The 13249-nt window shown below is 38.2% G+C and overlaps 4 protein-coding genes across 6 annotated transcripts in view; 3 read left to right on the top strand and 1 right to left on the bottom strand.

Annotated features, from left to right (window-relative positions):
• eps8a (epidermal growth factor receptor pathway substrate 8a) overlaps positions 1-13249 on the top strand; it is a 180889-nt gene that overhangs the window by 126024 nt on the left and 41616 nt on the right. The gene's annotated exons all lie outside the window — the stretch shown is intronic.
• On the bottom strand, positions 28-5338 carry ncaph2 (non-SMC condensin II complex, subunit H2). Of its 2 annotated transcripts, none has more exons than XM_033989462.2 (20): positions 4754-4867; positions 4147-4260; positions 3975-4076; positions 3842-3903; positions 3690-3768; positions 3536-3592; positions 3384-3463; positions 3134-3300; positions 2947-3068; positions 2792-2872; positions 2655-2718; positions 2480-2581; positions 2357-2401; positions 2198-2268; positions 2005-2113; positions 1409-1501; positions 1272-1321; positions 1075-1176; positions 857-1006; positions 28-767 (listed from the first exon to the last, which is right to left on the bottom strand). In XM_033989462.2, the coding sequence occupies exons 2-20, from the start codon at positions 4252-4254 to the stop codon at positions 639-641; spliced, it is 1773 nt and encodes a 590-aa protein (XP_033845353.1). In that variant the 5' UTR covers positions 4255-4260; positions 4754-4867; the 3' UTR covers positions 28-638. The 2 variants fall into 2 exon arrangements, with proteins under 2 accessions (XP_033845353.1, XP_055087766.1); XM_055231791.1 differs by lacking the exon at positions 4754-4867 and adding an exon at positions 5248-5338 and having other exon boundaries at positions 305-767.
• On the top strand, positions 5632-8054 carry socs2 (suppressor of cytokine signaling 2). 2 transcript variants are annotated; one of them, XM_033989461.2, is made up of 3 exons: positions 5632-5707; positions 6042-6206; positions 6313-8054. In XM_033989461.2, the coding sequence occupies exons 2-3, from the start codon at positions 6080-6082 to the stop codon at positions 6783-6785; spliced, it is 600 nt and encodes a 199-aa protein (XP_033845352.1). In that variant the 5' UTR covers positions 5632-5707; positions 6042-6079; the 3' UTR covers positions 6786-8054. The 2 variants fall into 2 exon arrangements, with proteins under 2 accessions (XP_033845352.1, XP_033845351.1); XM_033989460.2 differs by having other exon boundaries at positions 5637-5707; positions 5976-6206.
• cradd (CASP2 and RIPK1 domain containing adaptor with death domain) lies at positions 9097-12154 on the top strand. The gene is made up of 2 exons (XM_033989831.2): positions 9097-9427; positions 11349-12154. The coding sequence occupies exons 1-2, from the start codon at positions 9124-9126 to the stop codon at positions 11642-11644; spliced, it is 600 nt and encodes a 199-aa protein (XP_033845722.1). The 5' UTR covers positions 9097-9123; the 3' UTR covers positions 11645-12154.

The following is a 13249-nucleotide window of genomic DNA, read 5'->3' as shown; positions in this document are numbered from 1 at the left end:
AAAAGAAAGGTTGATCAATGCAGAACTGTCTGATTGCAATATTTGCGCTTTATTTGGTCTTGCACTGAAAATAAAGTTTGAATTATATACACACTCTTGTTTAGTTTAAAATCTAGAGCACATTTTTTAATATTAAGTATTAGAATAAAAAAACATTATTACAAGAAAAACAAGATTGTAAGATTAAATACAGAAAATGAAATAGACAGTTTATATTAAAAAAATAAGACGAAAAGGACTCCCTTTCCTCAAGGGCGTCACAGAAAACCATTTTGGCACGATTTGACCAGGTTGACATGTCTGACTCAATACTATTCCTTTTCCAAGAGCACTTAATTCCATTTGTTAGTGAATATGAGGGAGAAAATCCCCAGTAGCTCTGACAGTAAAGCTTTATGCACACTAACCTGAATGTTGGTGGTTCTATTCCTACTGGCAAATAGATACTGCTATTGTGTCCTTGGGCAAGACACTTCACCCAATTTGCCTCCAGTGTCTTTACACTGCATGAATATATGAATGAGTGCCTTTCTGTGTGGAGGCTTCTTTAATGGAAGGTGCTTTGAGTGTCCAGTAAAGGGAGAAAGCTCTAAATTGATGTGACAATCTACAGGCCAAAGTACACAAGTCATGATGGTTCAGGTTGAAGCTTGAAGGTTTTTAAACCTTTCTGTGGCTCTGTGAACACTAAGGAGAGTCAATCCCATTGAATCTACACTCTTTTCCAGTCCAGTCAAACTGTCGATCTCCACTGTATAGTCATTAGCCTAAAAAAATTTAAAAAAATCAACAAGCAAATATATAGATTATAATATTGAATATTTAATGTAACTTTAACAAGGTTTTTGATATTTACCAGTTGCAAGGAGGCCAATAAGTATTTGCATACTTCAAAGTTGTCCAATCCCGAGACTATAGAAGAAAAGGGTCGACGCTGGCCCACATTATCAAATGCATTTACAATCCTGTTACTGTAGTCATGGATATCAAAAGCCAGCCGTTCTTCCTACAAAGAATAAGACACATAAATGTATGACTTATTTCATTAAGGTTGCTTATACATTTCATAGTTACCTGCAAAGCCAGTTCAGGTTTGATTTGGTCTTCCCATTTTCTAACTCTCCGTGATAGTGCCGTCTCCTGAGTGTATCCCCGAGAGTTCACCACTAGCTGCTCCTGCATGTCAAGAGGTATAAATAAATGCAAACATTTATTAGAGGAGGCAATTGTTTCTCAGAGATCATATTCCAGTAAGATTATTCATTACTCACGACACGTAATTTCACAAGTTGTTCATAACTTAGATCATCATTCTGATCATCTGCAAATAATAAACATAATTCATAAACATGCAATGTACTAAATTCTAAAACTGCAGTTAATTTAAACCAACATCGCAACATCATACCTGGTGATATGAAGTCAGGCCCCCCTCCAAACTCATTGGGAACATCATCAGGAAACCCCTCATGCTCATTGTCAGAGTTGTCATTGTATTCACCTTCAAAAATATTTATAAAAATTTAACAGTTGTTCCTTGTTAAGTATTATAATAAAGACACATTACAATTATGTCAATTAATAATTCTCTCCCTGCTCTGCACTGGCAAGCTGTATCTGTAGCTACAGCTACCCTAGGGTACACTGACAAAATGTGAGGCTCTGCACCATCAGCCCGTTTGACCATCCATCAAATACAGAGGCAAGGTAGGTGAAGTGCCCAAGCACTGGGTATCAAACTGTTGACCTTCGGGTTAGTTTGGCACTCTTATCAACTGAGGCACTGCCATCCCATTTAAAATAATAATTTACATTTCAGACATTTTTGTAACTCACAAACCCAACAATAATAGACACATTTCTCAGCTAAGTAAATACTGATACTTATTCATAACACATCTACATAATTACCTGCTCTTTCTACCTTCATAAATACCAATCCAGCAGAAAGACCTTTGATAAAATTAAAGAACTTGTGTGTGTATGCGTGCGTGTGTCTTTTACCTAGGATTTCTGGATGCTCATCTGCAGGATCCTCCCCATGCCTCTGTTTTTCTGTGTCTTCTGGCTGCAGGAGGGTTTGTCTGAGTTCTTCATCAGAGATCATCACTCCCTACAGATGACATTTTCAAAAGTGCTGTTACATTGTAAAAATTGCACAGTGACCACTGACAAAAAAAAAACAAACTCCCCTTACTGCTTTCCTGTAGATCCTTTTTTTGGTCTTAAGCTTGTCTTTGACTGTGGTTAAGTAAATGTAGTTCAGATCTGTAGAAGAACAACAACATAATTTTACAACTTAGTTTTAACTGTAGAAAAAGGTACAAGAAAATGTGTAAATATACAAACAAATTACCTAAAAAAGTGGGGCCATTTTTCAATCTGTGCACTGGAGGATCAACTACAATAAAATCAAGAGAATCCAAATATGACATCTTGAGAACAAGTAAAATGAAGGTTTAAAATGGTAATGACTTACAAATTCCTCTGAACCAGCTGTCAAAGTCCTGTATTAGAGAAGAGTGTTTTCTTTTCCTCTTTCCTCCATCATCTAAACCTTCAGGAACCTTGTAGCACTTGCCTGACAAAAAAACATATTTTTAATGTATCCCTTTTCTCTTATGGCAAGCAAAATTAATGTGTTTTAATCATACCGGACTTAAAAGGTTTATCTTCTGCAAGGACTGCATAGGGGTCATGTAGAGCCCACACATTTACCTAAAGCAATAATCTATTAGCAAACCAAGGCTACAGTAACAACAAGCCATTTTTTAATTTCTGGCAAGCATACTTCAGGGGGGCGTTCTTCTTCCCTTGGTTTAATGGTTTCTGCATGGCGCCTTTCTCTAATCATTATTCCTTCAGATGGAGCCTGTTAAAACAGGAGTTTGTATGAGTAATAGTAATTGTGCTAAACAAGACTCAACGTGCATAGTAAAATCTGACCTGATGTCTTTCAATGTGCTCCTCCACCTCCATGCTGCCATCATCTAGAGGAAGGAAGTTATCCTCTGCAGCATCTACATTCACATCTGCTGCTGTGGCATTTGCACAAACTAGTGCTTCATCTACAAGAGGAACAGACTTGCAGTAAAAATGACAAACATGCTATTATAGTAGAATTGTCTTGTACCATTGTGTTGGGGCTGCTCGTCTCTGAACTCTGCTGCAGGGTGCCGATTTTCTTCCATCACTTCCCTTGACTCAGCAGATGCCGATGTGAGTAGAATAGTATCATTTTCTGGAATCAAGGTAATTACCCTGAAGTCTTTCTGGCTGTACAGAACCTCACCTTTAAGACTGAAAACAGAAATTATTAGAGCAATTTTATTCTGTTGACAAACTGTTGTTACAAATGTTATTTTGTTGAGAAAAGTGCTGACGTAATGAGGGGAAGCTTGTGCTTGGCCCTGGTGTCTTGAGGAATCAGACATTCAGGAGGAAGAGGAACATCATTCACTGCCTAAACAAAAGTTCAAAACAGGAGTCAGCACATGAGCTTTGAATAACAATGTAATAACTAAGGAATACTCACGGTGGACAAATCCTCATTCTGACTGTTGTTTGAAGGATTTATCTCAAAATCTGAAAACTTAAGTGTAAACAAAGATATAAACATTTTAATTCTAGTCTAAAGATGTTTTTATGAATAAAATGTCGGGTCAATAATTCTTTAAAACTGTATTTACCACAGCATCATCTTCATCATAGTTGTGCACCGCTTCTTCTGCATTATTTTCCTGAGATTCTGCTGCTTGCTTATTTTTTCTAAAAATAAAATAGTCACCGCAAGTCGTTTAATGTTTTATAATGGATTACATAATGGTTAAGCCTTTCTTACTTTTTGTTTTTATCATTGATGTACCCAAGGGTTTGATAGACCAAACTATGCAGAAGCTCAACCTAAAATACAGAGAAAATCTACTTATCGACCCAGTTGGAAAGTGGTAATCAAAATATTCATATTTCCAAACCTTTTTACTGTAGATACAAGCAGACCCCTGAATCAGCAAGGCAGCCTCAGCGAAGTTTAACCTTATTTCACCTTCATCGAATGTAATGCACATCTCATCAAGCTAGAAGTAGAATACAACTCGATTTTAAATAAACATTAATACATTAATAAAAGTGCCATTACTACCTTACCTCTTCCAAATAATCATTTAACTCTGAGGCTACGTCCACCTCCCAGTTCTTGGTGAGTTCTCTAATGGGCTGCAACAGGTGAGCAAATCTATTCTCTGTGAACTCCATGTTTCCCTGTTTGGAAGGATGGGCATAACACTATAACAATGCAGAACGTTACAAATAAACCAATATTCAGTCAAAGGCTTGGTTCCGGAAATCGGTTTTATGGGTCAGATTGTGATTAAGTGCCTCTCGCCTTTTACTTTGTTACTGTTTCGGGCTAATAACTACATGGGATCGTGTGATATGATTTCTTTGCATATTGCCCACCCCTAATTTACACAAATGCAACTAGTTTCTTCTAAAGTAAAGTAAAGTAAAGTAAAGTAATTGCTTATAAATAAATTGCCACATAGGTAAATAGTATAGAATAGTGCCAGAAGTGACATTCAAATACAGTAGTGGTATTGAGATTCAACCAACTGGTGTTTGAATGAACGTTTTTCTCTTATTTCTGTTAGCTTTTTTTTTTATAATACCAACTGGGTTAAAAGGTTAAGATATCGTAAGATCTGCAAAATTCAGGTAAACGCGAGCAAATCGGGTAATATTTTTTTAAACTTACTGTATAATATGCGTCTCCTGAACAAAACGGACAGCCCTCCTGCTAACTGTTTTGTAGCCGTTAGCATCGCACGAGTCAAACCGCGCGCGCTAACGTCCTCTTCCTGTGTTATACGTCATAGTTCAAAATTACAGTTACTTTACTGCCATCTATTGACGAGACTGAAACTAGTCACTGGTTTATCTGTATAATTGACAAACATGCTCGATGGTGCCATATCGAGGACGACGCTGCCAAACGATAAGAACACATAATATAGAAGTAACAACACATTAATAACACATTTTTTAACAGTCAACACTATGCGCTTTGGCTGTGATGCAGTGACTGTGTTTTGGGCGCGAGCTGCCGTGTTTGTCTTAGTTTTTTTTGCAATTTATAATTCATACGCTTCTAATTTGCTTAGATGTCTGCCATTTATACAACGTACACTATTAAGTTATATTAATTGTAGCCCGACGTTGCATGTGAAGTTTGTGTATAATCTGGACTACCTTAAATCGCTTGGTGTGTACCACGTGGCCCTATTCCTGGAAAGTTCCTGGAAATGCTCGCTTCTTGTGTGCTCATCGGATATTCGGGTGCTCTCTCGCTCGGTGGGTTCGGGTGTCCGTCAGAAGCAGCGGTGATGGGTGGACTCATTCACGTTTTGGACGCGCTCAGGGCTTAACTTTGCAAGAAGCGTCGATTTTTGCTAAAAACATTTATGGACAGAGGATTAATTACGGTCATCTGCTGTCTCTCATACATGTAACGTCGTCGTGTTAAACGTGAAAGCCTGACGTTAAGAAGCAATAGCGAGGAAGACGGTAAAACAACCTGCCATAGTGTGAACAATGTGGATTTAACAGTGCCCGTGCCGCCTGATATGACGGTCATTTTTGTGAAGGAGCGACACACGGACGACGGTCCTCGGGGTAAACTAGAAGCCAATGCTCACGTCCACCACTCACGGTAGGTCTGTCACCACTTCCTGATGTAGTTATATTATTTTGAATTGTTCGTGAAACCCGGGTGCGATTGTACGGTCGGAGATCGAGGGCAAACAGCAAGGTAAGCATGCGATGAAATATGAATTCGGGTCAGTATAACAGGATAAAGGCCAAGTAAAAAAGAAACACAACACGAAGTTTATTTTTGGCACATAGCACAAGCAAAGTTGAATACAAACATGGGATAAATATGTGTGCATGATAAACATTATTGCCAAACTGTCATTCAGGGGAGAGAGGAGCTTGTTGCAGATGCAGCCTGAGCTGTGAACTGCTGTGAATATTGTCCCATGCAGTGGACCGAGCCTAAAAGGCTGAAGGTTGGATCTTATCGATGACCTGCCAGTCATTTGAAGCCCCTGAGCGCATTGAGAGCGACAGACGAGCCGACACCAACACCAGGACCGTGGAATCAGATGAGAGCGGCATCGCGTTGGCTATGAAGGAACTGAAAAACACAGGTCAGTTCACAGAACATTTTACCCACATCTTCTCATGATACATGCAGTTTAAATCATATGGGTTTTTTTCATGTATTTAACACACGTGTTCTGTTTCCTTTGTCAGGTTGGTACTGGGGCAGTCTGACCGCTAATGAAGCCAAAGAAATCCTCCAGGATGCCACTGAAGGCACATTCCTGGTCCGGGACAGCTCACAGAGGGATTATTTATTCACCATCTCTGCTGTAACATCAGCAGGTCCCACTAACTTGCGCATTGAGTATAAACATGGAAAGTTCAAATTAGACTCTGTTGTTCTGGTCAAGCCTAAACTCAAACAGTTTGACAGTGTTGTTCATCTGGTAGAACACTATTTCAAGCTGTCTAGGAATAGTGATAAGACTACTGCAGACTCTCAACCGTCAGCACCTCCAAATGGAACCGTGCAGCTGCTCCTCACCAAACCTGTGTACACCGCCACACCATCACTGCAGCACCTCAGCCGCATTGCCATTAATAGGACAACACGGCACATCCAAACTCTGCCAATACCCAACAGACTCAAGGAGTATCTTCTGGACTACACCTATAATGTGTAGCTGCTAACAACCCTCAGCCCGAGTCTGAGGAAGGATGGATCCAATTATATAACCAAGGTGTAATGGGTAACAGGTGCTGTGTCATTTCTCCACTAGACACAAATTTTGGATCTGTTGTCACATTGTAAGTATTTATTCATTAAAATATGGTTTTGTGCAGATCGAACACTGTATGTTTAAAGTGCTGGTCATACTTTTACTGTGCAGAAAAAAAGACTTGAAAATGCTGCAACCGGATATTATCTACATCTGCATTTTAAAGCCTTCACAAAGCCTTACTCAATTATACAGCATAACAACACATAGTAGTCAAATAATGGTTATCTGGACTATACACATATAGAATAACAGGCTACTGAGAGAGTACTCAGACTCAGACAGAGCAGTAAATGCATAAAATAATTTTTAACGAAAACCCTATTTTCTCTTCAAGTATTTTCAAGATGTTGCCAGTCACCATCAATTAAGCTTTATACAAAATAATGACGTTGCATTGATGCAAACAATTTTCTTCCTATTTAAAAATAAAAGATAAAACGTGTAGAGCATTACAGAAAATTATATTTAAATGTTTTTGGGTGAGTAGTGGTATCGGCAGAAACAATGTTTTCTGGTGCCTAGTTGTATTCATTGACGTTTATAAGATTTGAAGGTGCACTATATAGCCTTTCAGGAGGGTTTCCTCCTTCTTGTTTTCACAGAGATTTTTTTCGCATTTCCTGGGACGTTCCATATTATGGTATTCAGTTTTTGTTTTTATTGCTCAAAAATGCCTTGAGAAACTTTCTGTGAATGAGCTCGCCTCTCCACAGAACAAACACATCACTTGGCCTTGTGGCGCCCTCTTGTCTCCAGGAAAATAGGAGTGGATCCCTGCACCCTCCAGAAAAGTTACATAGTGCACTTTTAACTGTTGAAGTTGTGACTGTGAAAATTTTCACAGAATAAGGTTCGGTAGTGAGCAAAAGCAAAACATGCATGTTTGTTGATTTGACCATGCGTCATCAGCCTGTTAGACTTTGTCCAGCTTTTTGTAGTCACTCCTTTAAACATAATAAGACAACAACATAACAACAGAAACTGCAATATCATATGTGACATTATCTGCTTTGTTAAAGTAAATTTGTATGGGTACACCAGATTTACATTTTTTTTGTTCATTGCAGCTTTTTCATAATTGACAATTTTTTTCTGAAAATACCTATTTATTGATTGTGTTGCAATTGTTCCTTTTTTATTTAATAAAATTTGTACCAACTCTTTCAGTTTAAAAATAATTGTCAGTTTTTGTTTTTGTGGCGCCAAAGGGTGACATGTTGGTGCAAACTCACTGAACCATCTGAATATATTTGAGAAATACTTCTCGAAGCTATTGACTCACAGTTGGTTAATATGTAGTCTCAGTCACACCAAAACATTTCCCAGAAATGTTGCATGCTTTCTACTGCACAGTGTGTGTTGTTTCAGACAAAGCACAAAACGAACAAACCCATTTAAAAACTATTCTTTTTAAAAGGTTCTGTCATCAGAATGTTCAACATTTCAGAATGGAGGCAAAATAAAGTAGACCATAAGACACTTTCAATAATTAACTGACATCAGATTTAAATCCTAAAGGTCTTCAAGTTTTTATTACATAAATAGCTACAATTTTGAATTTCCAGTGTAAAAATATCAGTTTGTATTTTCCCTTCTTTTTGTAATACAAAAGCAATTTTCTAGCCTCAAAATAGTATTTCAGCTTCACAAAAATTTGTAATCTGTAGATAAAATTAAAATCTATTGCTGGATAGATGAGAAGAATTAGTCCAGTGAAGCCTAAAAGTCTAGCTTTTGCCAAAAGATGTGTGTAAAATAAATAAAATAAACCAATAAAAAAATATGATATTCACAATCCAGAAACTCGGCAAAGTTGAGCCAAAAGTTATTGTGCAATGTTAATATCTAAGGGAATGTACATTGAATTTTCTATGTAAATGTCACAATTGTATACAATTAATAAAGTGCCTGCCAGGACTCCGTTGAAAAAAGTGGAACAGGAGCAAGAGCAGGACTGCACAGCCATCAGAGGGACCTGAGTTACATGCTGTATGAAATTTGCGGTACAAATCAAATTTCCCTGCCTTCCCGTACTGTTGGCGTATCTATTTTAAAAGATCCACGCGGCATTTGGCTAAATATTGAGGACAAAGTCTCTATAAAACAAGTTTATTTTCACGCGTGTATGGTTCCACTTGCGCGTTGTTTCTAGTCGGACATAATAACAAATTCGCTGCTAACAGCAGATGTAGCTAACATGTGGATGTAATACAAACATAGGGAGCACTTATATCTGATAATGGATAAGCGACACAAAGAACTACTTAGAAAACACAGGCTATGGCTGTCCGAGCAACTTCTAGTGTCCGAAACTATCGTGCAGTTTTTATATCAAGAAGACATTTTAACCCAGGTTCAAGTGGAGGAAATCGAGTGTCAGTCTAGCAGCAAGCAGAGAGTGTTGAAGCTGCTGGACATTCTGCCTGTACGTGGGCCCCGGGCCTTCCAAGTATTTCTTCAGTCTCTGGACGAGTTCAGCTGGGTCAGAGACACACTACAGAGGGACTTAGACTGCCAGCCCGGGCCAGGACTTGGGTCTGCAGGTCAGATGTCCTTACCACTAATCGTAAATGTACTGTTTAGCGTAATGTCCCACCTTCTACTGCTTTATCAAGTATTCAATTGTCAATAAGTGTCAGCAAAAATAAATAAATAATAATAATATATATATATATATACACACACACACACAGTAGTAAAACCAAGCCAGGTTTATTTAGTAAATGGGATACACTGACTTTACTTGATTATTACTCGATTCATGTGATCACGCTGCTCCAACAAACAAAAGCCTGTACTGCTGAAATGGATTCGGACAGCTCCCACTTGGATTCCTGGAAAGCAGGAGACGAGTAATGAGGGGAGGATCCTGGAAGGCAGCTGGAAATGAAATACTTTCTTTGCACTCCAGCAGTGTGATCTCAGATGCTTTCATGTTTTAGTCTGGGGACATCCTATTGCAAATTGTACCTTGAAACAATTTTAAAATAACTGTTTGTTTTAGCAAATATGGGACAACTGGAGCCTTCTATTGGATAATCAATGTTTTGGTAGACCACCAACTGGATCATGATACTTGTAGAAGTGTTTATGACATGATTTACTGTATTTACTACAATTAGTTTTAATAAACGTAAACTTATACTTCTGCAGATACTTTCTGAATTACTGTGTGAAGCGCTACAAGACCTATCTCTTCTTGATAAAGTCACTACTTCCAGGAACTATGATGTCATGTGGCCTCTGCTTATTGTTGTAATCTTCCAGTGCTTCCTGAAACAAATCTTTTCCATGTATTTACTTTTAACTGTTACTAGGGCTGATTTATTTGATATGACATGTAGAATATAAATTCCTTTTAAACACAGAAATGTTTAAAAGTAATATATAGTATATAAAGTGTTCTCAAACTATACTTCAGTTGTCTGTGTAATCCCTCAGTTGTCCAGGTCTGATCCATAGCAAAATATAAAAACTGTCTCCTCCCTTCAGGTAAATGTAAGGCAGTGTCCACCAGTATTCTGACCAGAACTGAAGCGGCTTGGATGAGCAGGGGAACGTCTGCACTCCTACAACATTTTGTCTTGCTGACAGATTTTATATTTTTCTTTTGCTATACTTCGGTTGACTGTGTAATCCTTTAGTTGTCCAGGTATGAACCATAGTAAAACAAAACTTCAAGTCTGTCAACTAGACAATAAGTTGGAGTGGAGACATTTGACGCTGCTCAGAACTGAAGAACGGCTTTGATGAGCAACAAAATGTCTTAACTCCCAACACTTTTTCTCCAGTTCACAGATTTGAATTTGTCTTTTATTATACTTCAGTTTTTACTACTGATGCAGGCTGGTACAAGCACAGAATTTATTTTGTAGTTTGTCTTGAAGTAGTCTAACAGAGCCAGTTACTGAAAATTACTGAAGGATCATAATTGTGGCTGTAATAATTATGACCCTTATAAACTGCTAAACAACTTAAACATATTTAAAAAACGGTGTATTACATTTCTATAGGGTATTAATTGCCAACACATAACTTATTTAGATCACCATGTTACCTTTTGTTGGTGTAAAAATGCTATATTCACCAAAAACAATGTATTAACATGTAAAAACTGTCTGTCTGCCGCTCGCTGTTCTTCAAGGGGAGGGCTGAGCAGGGAGGGGCCAGGCTGTGTGAGCATGGGGAGGGCTGCACAGAGCTTCCTGGTTATGTACGCTTGTGGGCTGAGCATTAGACAAGACGTGTGGTTCAAATAGTGTCCAGGAGAGATCTCAAGATTACTCAAACATGCACGAATGATTCAGTAAACCACTCAGGCATGTTTTTGATTAGGGAATAATCTTATAACATGATAGAAACCCCAAAAAAGTTGATTTAGCATAAAACTACCTCTTCACGGTATTTTGGATATTTGGTGTTTTCCTTAACTCATAAAGCAGCTCAGTATTATTTTCTTCACAGATGATGTTTGTATCAGTGAGCACACCCTCCAGAGAGTACCCACGGACCGTCAGCTGTCCCGTATCGCGGATCTCCTCGGGGGGCAGTGGGAGGCTGTGCTGTTGGACCTGGAGCTCACCACAGAGGACCTGTACCGTTGCCGTGCTGACCACCAGCTGGATATGCATGGGGCAGTTCTAGAGGGGCTGGTGCAGTGGAAGAGGGCACAAGGGAAGAAGGCAACAGTCCAGAGATTGATCAAGAGTTTAGAGGCAGCAGATATCCACACATCTATGCTCCTGGATGCCCTTCACTGAGAATTTTCTCTTTCAATTCTCTTGGGAACAGGTTGGGCCACATAACTTCTGTTTGAATGTGTTGCCACTAGGAACCAGTTTATGTAACAGTTGTGTCCTTGAGGAAGGCACTTTACCCACCTTGACTCCAGACTCTTTACACTGGTGTATGAATGAGCATGATTTACAGAATGTATATCATGTATGTTCTTTAACATGCACTATCTCGACAAAATAAACAATAATCTTAGTGTAACTTTTCTGGACCTGTCATCTGCTTGTCTCCTTTTTTTATTGCTTTGCCCGAAATGTTCCACAATATGGCATTAAACCTATCCATGGAGACAAGCAGATGGTGCTACCAGGCCAAATTATGGGTCAGATCTGTGGTGAGGCAACCCTGCCCGTAGAAGAATGCATGTTTTTCAAGATATATATGTATATTGTTTTAGGAATACTGTAATTTAATAAATACAAGCTAGATCATTTTAATGCAATACCATGGAACATTCCAACCAAAGCAATCTCCACTACAAAAAGCTTCAGCTTTGCATTTTTGTATCTACAATGAGTTTCTTCTCTGAGTAAAGTTTTTCTTGGAAAAATGACTTCTGTTTTGACATTGATTCACCGTTTTGAAAGCTAAAACCCTGCAAATGAAAAGCCACACGCAGTGACAAAGGCTGCTCTGACTGTACTTAATTAATTCCTTAACAGTCTGTAGAGGTCCAGTTGCTGCCTAGGATTTGCTTTCTGTTTGTGTCAGGCTTTTTAAGGTGGCCCCAGATAGTATCTACACCAGCTATGAAAACAACAATGTCTGAATACAAGTTTAGGCCTCTGCAAGTTGGTTAAAATCAGCAAATTTAACATGAGAAGTTTTCCACTAGTACAGTGCCTGTCAAAAGACCCAAAGAAAACAGTTCTTTTGCGTGACTGGGCAACTTCATGTGAGTCCTGTGAGTTTCTCAGAAAGCTGTGAACACTGAGCTTTATATTCATGCTTATTCCAAGAACTGGCAAAGTATTTACAAGCTTCTGCTGCTAAGACTTTTATTGTACCGCCCCTCCACACTGGGAGACATAGCTTCACTTATTTTTTGCATGTTGTTACTGTTGTAACTTGTAACCGTTATAGAATCTAGATTTTCATTTGAAAAGTAAACATTGATACTGAAAAAAATACACACATAAATATAACAAAACAAGGCCTATTCTAAATAGTTTTAGTATGGACTGGATCTTCATCAGTACTAGTATAAGATCACTGAGCATAATTTAAAACAATAGCCTTTTATTTACCAGTTACATTCTATTGTTTTAAAATGTGTTGTTGTGTGTTAAATGTTGTATGTATAGTAAATATATTCTAATTTATACCAAATATTGAACCTTCTACTTGGTAGTGAAATAACATTTTTATTTCTTGTATCATGTCAACGTCATTATTCTCCAGATGTACATGGAACATATGAAGTCTAGTGTAAAGGTCAAGTAGTCATCTGTTTTCACATGTATGGAAAAAACATTACCTCTACAATTCAGATAAATTCTGTAGGAGAGAGCTAAAATGAGATGAGTGTAATCTACAAACAGCCATTTACAAACTTTTTTTTAAATCTATTG

Source organism: Periophthalmus magnuspinnatus, chromosome 23 (assembly GCF_009829125.3).
Source record: "Periophthalmus magnuspinnatus isolate fPerMag1 chromosome 23, fPerMag1.2.pri, whole genome shotgun sequence".
Lineage (NCBI taxonomy): Eukaryota > Metazoa > Chordata > Actinopteri > Gobiiformes > Gobiidae > Periophthalmus > Periophthalmus magnuspinnatus.
Note: the sequence above shows the minus strand (reverse complement) of the source record. Positions and strands in the feature narration are given on the sequence as shown.